The sequence below is a fragment of the Bos mutus genome, chromosome 5 (assembly GCF_027580195.1).
Source record: "Bos mutus isolate GX-2022 chromosome 5, NWIPB_WYAK_1.1, whole genome shotgun sequence".
Lineage (NCBI taxonomy): Eukaryota > Metazoa > Chordata > Mammalia > Artiodactyla > Bovidae > Bos > Bos mutus.
In genome coordinates this window covers 115,000,488-115,011,753 of record NC_091621.1, presented here as the reverse complement: position 1 = coordinate 115,011,753, position 11,266 = coordinate 115,000,488, and the positions used below count along the sequence as shown (strand labels likewise).

General features: G+C 53.0%; 1 protein-coding gene across 1 annotated transcript; it reads right to left on the bottom strand.

Annotated features, from left to right (window-relative positions):
- Positions 1 to 1,878: 1,878 nt before the first annotated feature.
- On the bottom strand, positions 1,879 to 7,998 carry LOC102274011 (very long chain fatty acid elongase 4-like). The gene is given in 8 exon segments (XM_070370161.1): positions 1,879 to 2,049; positions 2,677 to 2,801; positions 3,264 to 3,378; positions 4,453 to 4,509; positions 5,845 to 5,925; positions 7,588 to 7,691; positions 7,694 to 7,774; positions 7,941 to 7,998. Coding segments are annotated over 8 exon segments (792 nt in total).
- Between the last annotated feature and the right edge of the window lie 3,268 nt (positions 7,999 to 11,266).

Genomic DNA, 11,266 nt, shown 5'->3' with positions numbered 1-11,266 from the left:
TGCGTAACTAGGAGGGAATTTTCTCTGAGCATTTTGTCCACAGGATACAGCCCTGCCTAGCTTGAGTTAATTAACTAGAGTACCTGATGGATAAATAGTCCCCAAATAGCCCTGCAGAAGCTTCAGTGGGTCTTTAACGTTCTTAACTGTTGAGGCATCACAAAATAAAAACCTCCTCGGTGAAGGAAAGGGTTAAGGGGAGAGATTATAAAGGAGAAACAGCATCTTGCAGGCATAGCGGAGTGTGTGCTCACACGTGGTCAGTCACTCAGTCCTGTCCGTCAACCCCACGGACTGTAGCCGGCCAGGCTCCTCTGTCCATGGGATTTCCCAGGCAAGAATACTGGAGTGGGCTGCCACTTCCTCCTCCAGGGGATCTTCCCAACCCAGGGAAAGAACCCACGTCTTCTGTGTCTCTTGCACTGGCAGGTGGATTCTTTACCACTGCGCCAAGTGTTCTCTGCCGGTTCCCAGGAAAACCGCATTCCAGACACCCATTCAGTTGCAGCCTTAAACAGCCCAGCAGACGTTTGCTCCCAACATCCCACCTGATCCCAATTGTACACTTCTTTTTGCTAGTCCTCCGTTTCTCTCTCTGTGAAGTGGATGGCATTTGTTTTACCCCATCCCTCATTTTTTTCACATCCCTGTTTGGAAGCTGTCAGTTAAACATGTATTCAGAGGCTTCTCATGGACTTCTGTGTCTCCCACTGGGACAGAATGGATCCCAGCAGCTTTTATTTGCCAGAGTGGCACTTTCTAAGATTTACAGAAGAGCCAATTAAAAATACCAACAAAGAAAATCATAAATGGAAGCATATACATGTATTTGAAAACAAGTGTTCAGACATATGGGGCTTCCCAGGTGGCACTAGTGGTAAAAAACCTGCCTACCAAAGAGGGAGACATAGGAGACGAGAGTTCAATACCTGGGCTGGGAAGATCCCCTGGTGGTGAGCAATGGCAACCCACTCCAGTATTCTTTCCTGGAGAATCCCACGGACAGAGTAGCCTGGTGGGCTACAGTCCACAGGGTCGCAAAGAGTCAGACACGACTGAAGTGACTTAGCACACACATTCAGACATATATGTGTAGCCCCGTCTGCCACCCCACTCACACACATAGAAATATACAACTTGGTAAATACATATGCAGGCACTAGTGAACAGAGAGATATGCAGGGGAAATGTCTGCACATCCATACTAGAAATCACACAGACCCACTTCCTGGGTAGACACTCTCAGTCACTGTCTCAACCCACAAGGTGAGAGATCAAGCCAGCCTTGACCTCCTCCATGCTCCCAGCTCTGCTCTTCATCAGAGGTCATGACCACCAGTGGGGCAAGATACGGATCCAAATGCCTACTTATTGAGGTGCTGTGCCAGGTCTGGGGAACATGGAGAGTAAGACAGTTCCTCCTGTGGGGCTCATGACTAGCAGAGGTGGCTCAGTGGTAAAGAACCCACCCACCAAAGCAGGAGACACAACAGACATGGGTTGGGAAGATCTCCTGGAGAAGGCAATGGCAAACCACTCCGATATTCTTGCCTGGAGAATCCCACAGACAGACGAACCTAGTGGGCTAGAGTCCATGGGGTTGCAAAAGAATTGGACACAACCGAGCGTCCCCCCCACACACACATACACCCTTGCTATTGTGTATGTGAAAGGAGGTGTACAAACAGTGACAAATCCACATGAGAAGTGAGTTCAAGAAGCTGAGTCCACTTCTGTCTTCCTGGACTCTGGAATAGAGGCGAGTCTTGTCCTTGCTCGTAGAATGAGCCTCGGGCCCAGAGGAATCTGCTCAGCCCAGGTGGGATGTGAGCTCTCTGTGGGAACAGCTCTGTTAGTTTCCATCCATGGTCCTGCCCCTTAAGCCAATTTCTTCTGCTTGTTCCTCAGGTATGTCTGCTGGTAGAAGTTGAGGAAAAGGGCCAAGAGGCTGAGGGAGTACAGGAGGACAGCCACGTTGAAGCCGTCGGGGAAGGGGCACTCAGCAAAGAGATTGTAGGAGGAGCAGGCGGCAATGGCCACAAACTGACCCTGGGGAGAGGAGGTACGAGAGGAAAGAGAAGACAGGAGAGGGTGAGAAGCAAAGGAATAGGCAGATGTTCCCATTGACCTTCGGGCTTCCAGGGCTCAGGACGATGAAGAACTAGGAAGCACCACCCCAGGCCTTCCTTCTCATGATGCTAAGAACCTTCCTGACCCCTCTCTTGGTCTGGTTCCCCGTTTGTCCCCATCCCACCCTGTCACGTCAACACTGATGATGACTTCAGTCTATCCTGAGCCCCAAAAGGGACAGCTCAGGCAGTCACCTGCAGTTGGCAATGATGCTCTCCAAACAACAGGGTCCCCCAGTCCCCCAGGGATGCAACAGCGACCACAGACTCGCAGGACATTAGCCGTCCAAGAGCACCTAGCCCAGCCCCCTCACTTCACTGGAAGATGAGACTGAGGCCGGAATCGCTTGTTTCGGGCCTCACATCAGGTCAGGAAGTCAGGGTCGGTGCTAGGATCTGGCGAGATGGTTGCTGAGATGTTGCAAGTTGAGAGGCTAAGGAAGCGACAAGAAGGACTTTTTCGTGGTCAGATTACAAGTCACTGGTGCAGTTGAGAATAGAAGCCGGGGCTCCACTGAGGCCCTTGGAGCCAGCAGGTCTTTCTCACCAGCTGCAGGATGGTAAGGTGCCGCTTCCACCACAGGAAGGGGCGCAGGTGGGGCCCCAGACTGGCCAGTCCATAGTACAGGTACGTGAAGACATGGACCAGAGCGTTCAGCATCCCGACGAAGGCTGCAGGGTAGGGTGGGAAGATGGAGGGAAGTGAGTGGCTCCAGGCTTGCCTGTGCTCTGGATTCTCTCTTTCAGTTTCAGTCTTCCAAGGAGCCATCTCTGCACACCCCACAGTGACGAGCCCTGATATGGCCCTATCACAAGGGGGTCCCACACGGGCTGCTCGAGGTCACGAAGGTGGGCTGTGGGTTACAAGGATGCCAGACGGGGATGCTTACAACGCCTCCTGCCCTCTCTGGGCTGATGGCCTGGAGTGTCTCCAGGTGCCTCCTCCCCAACTCCAGGGAGGGGTGACTAGGATGCTCCAGGGAGCAACAGAGAGAAAGTGGGAGCAGCGGCCAGGAGTCAGGGCCACAGAGAAGAGGAACCCGGGAGCTGGGCTGCATGCCTCTGGAGCTGGCTGGCACTCAGTCCAGCAGAAAGAGGTCTGCCCCACAAGTCCTGCCCAAGCCCCTCACTCACCTTGACCCCCCGGCACGTATTTGACCCCTGCCCACCAGTTGAAGAGCATGGTGCCATGGTGGTAGAGGTGCAGGAAGGTGATCTGCTCAGGCTTCTTTCGTAATATAAAGAAGACCTGTGGAGGAAGAGAAGGCTCAATTCTGGGGTCATTGCTCCTCCAGACTCCTCCTGGGGCCTCAGATACCAGGGACAGGGTGACTGTGCCTTCTGTACTGACAGGGAGGCTAAAACTCAAGGGTGAGAACTGCAGTCAAATGCCTGGACAGCCCCTTCCGTGTGCCAGGTCCTCTGTATGTATAAAAGCTCATATAAACACTCATAATGGCATGCGGTTTATACTCATTTCCATTTTATAGACAGCAAAGCTGAGGCACAGAATTTAAGTAAGCTGTTTGTCGCTGTTGTTCAGTCACTAAGTGGTGTCTGACTCTCTGTGACCCCATGGACTGTAGCCCACCAGGTTCCTCTGTCCGTGGGATTCTCCAGGTAAGAATACTGGAGTGGGTTGCCACTGCCTTCTCCAGGGGATTGTCCCGACTCTGGGATCAAACCCGCATCTCCTCCATTGGCTGGTGGATTCTTTACTGCTGAGCCACCAAGGAAGCCCAAGTTGTTCAAGGTTATACATCTAATCGGAGGCCAAGCTGGGATTTTGAACCTAACTTGGCTTCAGGGTCTGGGATCTCCCAGTATTACCTGACCAACCCCACCCCCCACCCCACCCAAGGGCACTGGGTAGAGAACTCAAGTGTCAAACACCCAGCCCAGGACCCAGAGAACCATCAGGCAAATTCCCTAAGGTTCTCCACTCAGACTCCACTTTAAGAGAGACTTTATCACCACCCCCAAAACTGTGGCCTCGCCCCACCCCCACAAGACTTCTGGATTCACAAGCAGGACTTCTTTTACTTATAACACTTAAGGCTTTTGCTGTCTGATGTCCCTTGCTACATAACAACAGTTTCTAAAGTTTGTTTCTCTTCCCATTTCCACTTAACCTGGAACCTGGTTGCTAATGGAAGCAAATGCATCCTTCTTTCTCCAGGTCATGGGATTGAGATTTGACTCTGACATCAGCCTCAGGTGTAGCCACCAGGGATGCTGGAGGAAAGCGTTTATTCACAGTGCCTTCAAAACCACCCCAGACCTGGCTGACAGAGGTAATTCTCTACAAGGGACAGGCACTCACTGTGTCAAGTAATTCAAGGACTTTTGAGAAGAAGCACCAGCAGCACACGCTCGCCATCTGCTGGGCAAGGAAGGGAAGTGCAGTCAGAGTGCTCTAAGGCTGGTGGTACCTCTGACCTGGCACCACTGACTTTGGCTGCAACCCTGACAGTTCCTCTGCACCCTCTGCCCCCACAATGCCCACCTGCCTGCAAGAAGATACCTGTTGGCACAGAAAAAAGGAGGATCCGTGACTTTTAACCAGCACACAGATCACTCAGGGATCTTGTTTGTTGAAAAGCAGATTCTGAACTCATGTTCCTGGGGTAAGCCATGAATTTCTGCATTTCCAACAAGTTCCCAGTGATGTTCCTGCCATCTCTGGTCCATGGACCATGTTTTGAGCAGCAAGATTTGAGTCCATCATTCAATCTCCCTTGATTCAACACCCAAATCACTGGTGACTAGCCAAGCCTAAGTTCTTTTTTTTTTTTTTTTTTTTACTGCAAGGAAGCCTTTTGTTCTGCTTCCAGTTGAAAGAGCAGCTAAAAATAATGAAATATTGACCACTTGGCTACCACACATTCCATATGTGCCAGGCCCAGGAGTGAACTCTTTCATACATCAGCTTGTTCTATCTTCATCCAATTGTTTCCTTTTATAAAATAAATGTCATTATCCCCATTTTATAGATAAAAAACTGAGGCCCATAAAAGGCTGGGAAGCTACCCATGGTCACACAGCAAGGAACTGGCAGAGCTCAGAGTCACACTGAGGTCTTCTGAGCCTGTACTGAGCTGATCTTCACTGAGTCCCATCAGAAGACAGGGGACGGCACCTGGTTTTTATGAAGTTCATCCTATGAACTCTCTCTCTGTTACAGAGAAGAACAAAATCTGGCTACATGTTGGACTTGTTTCGTTAACTTCTCCCCATTGCTTTTTGTTCACTAAAAGGATACTGTCCATACATAATGGCCGGTCTCGGGGAACCCTGGCCCTCTGCCTCAATGTTAAACCAAAGGGCCTTTGTTCATGGAGATGTCTGGACCCTGCCCTTGTTCATGGAGACGTCTGGACCCTGCCCACCTGTGAATGGCTGCAAGAAAAAAGACATTAACACATCCCCTCACTCCCACTCCCAGGCTGGCCATTCTGGTAAATCTTTAAATGCAAGATTAATGACTTTTTACTTTGTTTCCTCACCCCCTCCCATCTCTGTTCTATAAAAGAACCTGGCATCCAGACCCCTTTAGGATGGTTATTTTGAGACATTAGTCTGCCATCTTGTCAATCAAAGGTGTATTCCTTGCCTCAGCACGTCTTCTCCCCACTTATCAGCCTGAGGCCTGCGAGCAGACCAAGCATAGACTCTGATAACATCTCCAGGCCGACCCTCCCACTGCCTGTCTTACCCTCATCCAAAGCTCGTTCTGGCTGTAGTCTACTGGCTGGCAGAGGTAGCTGTAGTTAGCCAGGAGTGAAGTGGCCATGAACTAGAAGGAAGCAAATAGGGAACGATTAAGTCACGATGCCTGCCCTGCCCCACCCTGCTAGAGCCTGGCTGGTTGAAGGCCCGAGAGGACATTCTGGACACCAGCATCCCTCCCCAGCCCTCACTGACGCTTGGTGAACGACTGCCAACGAGGTCAACCCTGCGCTCTGGCTGGCTCAGAGGCTGGCCTTGCACACATCCTGCTGGCCTCCAGTTTTGTTTTGTTTTGTTTTTAATGTGGGTAAACATGGACCACAGACCCACACCAGGCACCTACTCCGCATGAGACCCTAAATCAGAGGCGACATGAAGCCCCGCCCCCAGGAAGCTAAGTGCTCCCCTGAGGATACAGGACCATCCTTGCTTTCCAGGATGAATAGGAAACAGGAGGTGTTCCAGGAGCTGGTAGCAAGCTGGCAATGAGGAGGCCATGGGGCCAGCAGAGGAGAAAGTGAGGAAGTTGCACGCTGGAAGGAATATCTGGACTTCTGACTCCCAGGGCTGCGAGGGATCAGTGGGGTGGTGGTGGAGGCTTCTACCAGCAGAGGGGCAGCCACAGGAGCAGAGATCCAGCAGAATCTGTTCGTGATTTTTTTTTTTTTTTAACTTTTTGGCCACCTGCCACACAGCGTGCAGGATCTTAGTTCCCCAATCAGGGATTGAACCTGTGTCCCCTGCCGAGGAAGTCCGGAGTCTTACCCACAGGACTGCCAGGAAAATCCCTCATGAAGGGTCTTGAAGGCTGTTTTAAGAAACTGAAATTTTATCATTGTCTCCTCATGCGAAAATGAATCCAGAATGGTACTAAACACTTCACATTGGACCCTGCTCTGAGCCCCGAGCCACCTTAATGAACCAAATAAAATTCCCTGAATGAGACTCTTCATTCTGGTCCTGCTGGCCAAGGGAGCTATGGAGGGCTTCTGAGCAGGAAGCCAATGTGGGCATGGCAGGCTTTCAGAGGATCATGGGAGCAGCGGAGTAATCTGTCACCACAATTAAATGACAAGCTCTCGGACATGTCTCATAAGGTGTCAGCCTCTTCCATATGGTACCAGACATTCTGAGGGGCCTGTCTTTACAAAGAGAAGTAAGAGACAGCCCTGCCTTGGACGCTCTTGCTATTGGGAGACAAACAGCACATCTGGAAGGATCACTGGGTTTGGAGCTCAGAAAATGGAACTGAGGTTAGCAGAGCCCAGGCAGAAATAGGAGGTGGTGGCTTTTAGGTGCAAGTAGAGAATGAATCCCACGCGGGCTCGCCGCTCACTTCCACTTTTTTATTTAAGGAAAATGGGCTTTAGTGATGGAGGTTTGCATCTAAATGATGCTGGGAAAGACTGAAGGCAAAAGGAGAAGAGAGAGGCAGAGGATCAGATGGTTAGATAGCATCAGTGGACATGAATTTGAGCAAACTCTGGGAGATAATGGGAGACAGAGGAGCCTAGCGTGCTACAGTCCATGGGGTCGCCAAGAGTTGGACACGACTGAGCAACTGAACAACAAGTGAAGACATGGCAGCCAAAGATAACCCAGAATTCCAGCCCCTCCAGTCCCCATCGAGGCTTCTCAGTTATCTGCATGGGAAGATCATGGTTTTATTTATCCCCTGGCACCCCCAAGGAAGAGACCCTGGGACTGCAGGGTCCCCCACCAGCCTTACCTCATAGAACATGTACCCCGAGAGGACCACCAGGCCCAGGTTGTAGGCGGCGAGGGGCCCTGCCAGACTCAGAGGCTCACGACTGGACATAAGGCAAGGCCCTGCCACACCAGGAGGAGGTAGACGGCCAGCAGGAGGGTGACAGGCAGCGGCGAGTGCACCAGGAACCAGGAATCCATCCTCGGGTCTGGAAAAGCAAGAGGAGGCGGGCAGCCAAGCTGGCCTCCAGGCCCACCCTCCACCCGCCCCTCCCTCACCCTGCTGGTCACCAGCTCTTCTTCCTCCAACTGCTTGGCATTAGTCTGGGTGGAATAAACATAAGAAATACGCCATCCGGTGATGCCACCTCCTACCTCCGTTCTCTAAGGCCCACAAGTATTTATTCCAGAGTTTCTCCAGGGCCCCGGCCATTCTGAGCACCTAAGGTTAGAAGTGGGGTTTGCATCTCACGTAGACCACCTCCTCTGCCTACTCCCTCCCCTTCCCACAGCCTGAGGGTCTAGGAACCCAGGACATGGGCTAGGGGTCCCCACTGCTCTGCCCTCGGGCATTGGATGACCACCACCACCCACGATCCCCTTTGGGATGAGTCCATGGGCCACAGCGGGGCTCGGATCCTCACACTTCTGCTGCCCCTCTCGGCAGCGCCCCCTGCCCGGCGCCCCCTGATATTACATGGCCCAAGGGAGGAGCGTGGCTGTCGTGCAGCCCAAGGGGAGCGGCAGAGAGGCGTGACTCGCTGGGTTTCCTTAGTCTTCTCATTCCACCTGCGGTCTACTGAGCACCCCAGGCTTCTTTCCCAGCCTCACCAAACCCAGCCACCCCCAGTTCGGTCCACGGCTTCACTCACCCTGTGGCTCCTCCTGGGCTCCTCCGGTTGGTACCCGACGTGCTCTGGCTGTTCGCCGGGGGCGTTGAGGTCCGTGATGGGTCCCAGACCAGTCCTTGAGCTCCAGGGTGCAGGACAGTGCCCCCACCCACCCTGGCTACAAGCTTTCTACTCCTCCCCACCCCAGCTCTGATCTGTGGTGGTCCTAGCCCAGTCCCCCCAAACACACACACTCGCGTTCACACTCACTCACTTCCAGGTGCTGAGGCTCCTGTCCTCACCTGGCTGGGGACAGGACACTGTCTCAGATCCAGGGAGACAGAGCAGCAGGCAGCCCAGGGGAGGAGGTTGCTCAGAAGGTAAAGGGCGGTGGCTCCAGGGAGGACAGGGAGGAAGTCAGACAGGTCAGCAGCCCCTGCCCTCCCCCCGCAGGGAGACCAGTCCCCTCTTAGGGTCCCCACGCCCTGCACCCCACACTCTTCCTGAGAGGCAGGCAGGCCTGGGGACATCACACCCTCAGGCCTCCCCCCAGGACAACCACGCCCCCCATCTCAGATTCACTTCCTCCTTCCCCACCCACACAGTGAAGGATTAAGTTTATTTTTTTCAGATCCTACTGGATCCTCCAGCTTCCTCCAGCGCTGACCAATGGGCTGGAGGAATATGGGGGTTGGGGTGGGAATCCCACTCGCCTCTTTTGACAAGCCATTAAGATGGCTGTTTGTCCAATGCAGCCTTTCCCTCCTCTCTCTGTAAGATGCTAAAGAGCCACAGGTTTAGAAGCTGCCGGGACACGCTCCATCCCCCTCCTCGGTAACTCCGGAGCGCCCCAGCCAGGGCCTCAGTTTCACCTACTGACAAGACCAAGGTCTTGGGAAAGCTTGTGAAAAATCATGTGCACGTAAGCCTTGGATTATCCATGCTCAGGGCCAAGAGGATTAGGAATCTGAAAGAACTAGAAAAAGTAATGGATAATCCCCACCGTGAGGATTTGGTTTAGCCGTAGGGCTGGCAGGATGCAGCTTGGTTACATGTCTCCCTGCAGACCTGGGTTGCCCCTGCCCTCTCTCCACCTGGGAATGTTTCCTAGCTGGGCTCCAGCCCGAGGACAAGTCGTATGTCTTCCCATATAAGTCCATGCCATTTCCTATAGAATCAAGTCAAGCAGTTCTGCTGAGACTTCAAGGCTCCCCCGAGTCCAGCTGGACCCTCCAGCCCACAGCCCAATGCACTGCTTTGCCATCACTCTAATCTGGTCCCCACACTCTCCCTAGCAACCTGTACCCACTTCCCATCCTCGGATGGGACGGGCCAGTTCCTTCTCCACATTGGTCCTCCTTGTTCAAGGCCAATCCCTCCTCTGCCGCCTGCATCCATCTCCCTTATCCGTCCTCCCTCTCCCATGACAGGCATGGTGGGTACCCTGGAGGTTAGTCCGTAAGGTTGGCAGTATAGTGGAAATGTCAGTTCCTCGTGGGAAACAGCCATCAGGCTGATGTCGGAAGGATGTAAACACGATACTGAAGGCTGCTGTCGCCCTCTGTGGGCAGCTCTCACCGGTGTCTTCACAATGCCAGGTGGATAACTTTGCACTTGTCGCTGGAGACCTGTGGGAAGCCCCCTGTAGGGGACCCGAGATGCTGCAATGTCCACCTAGCCCCTGGGAAGCAGGTGGGATCCAGAGAAGTGGACTGTGACTTTAGGCAGGACCACCTCAACCTGGTGCCCTTTCTCTGAGCTGGGCACAGCTCTGCCCTGAGGGAGGAGCCCGCTGGTCTCCTGTGATGCACCCCCCCCACTTAAGTGCCCCCTGGAGTCTATAGGTCAAAGAGTTTAGCGGAAAACTGCCATCCAACTCACGACTGCAAAATAAGGTCTTAACTGATGTCACCGTGGATTCCTTCTGCCTGAAGAAAAACTACAAAAAACCTCATCCCCTCCTCACCCAGTTACCCTCAGACTCACAGAGTCTTGGCTGCCCCTCGGCAGGGCAAGCTAAGCCGCCTCTGGGGCTATGAGGTGAGCAGGATGCCTGCCTGAGGGTGGCGAGCTGGAACTTGTATAGGTGGCATGCAGGGCATAGTACACACACTGTCACATTATAGTTACTCCATGAGGTCATTGCCACGGGTCACCCACAGTTCTACACACCACGTACACACTAACCGAGACCATCCTCACAACCCGGGAGCTAGGTACTATCAAAAGCCACTTTAAGGAGGAAACTGCTGCAGCACAGAGAGGTTAAGTGACTTGTCCAGGATCACACAGTGCCCAAGGAGCAGGGTCAGGGTTCAAACCCAGACAGCCTGGCTCCAGAGCCCTTGCACTCGATCATGTATGACACTATCGCTAAGTCATGTCCAACTCTTTGACTGCATGGACTGTAGCCCAGGTTCCTCTGTCCATGGGATCTCCCAGGCAAGAATACTGGAGTGGGTTGCCATTTTCTCCTCCAGAAGATCTTCCCGACCCCCGGATTGAACTTGAGTCACCTGCGTTGCAGGCGGATTCTTTACTGCTGAGTCCCCTGGGAAGACTGTGGTTTGTTTTACTGGGAAGAAAAGAATCAAAGGGTGGCCTTGCCTGACAAGAAGAGGGAGTCTTAGCTTATTCAACACAGCTTTACAGAGAGCGACGTGCCGGAGGGTGTTAAGAATACGTAACCGAATGCAGGCATTTTTGAGCATTTGTTCTGTTCTGCTGTGGATGCAGCGGACTGCCCAGAGTCAAGGGGGCACAGCCTTTAACACCTGGCTCTCTGGTGAGTTGGGGGAAGGTAGTGAGAACTTGGTTCTGCTACTTTCCCCAAAGACCCCCGACTGTAGGTCAGGTGAGTGGAGGCACATT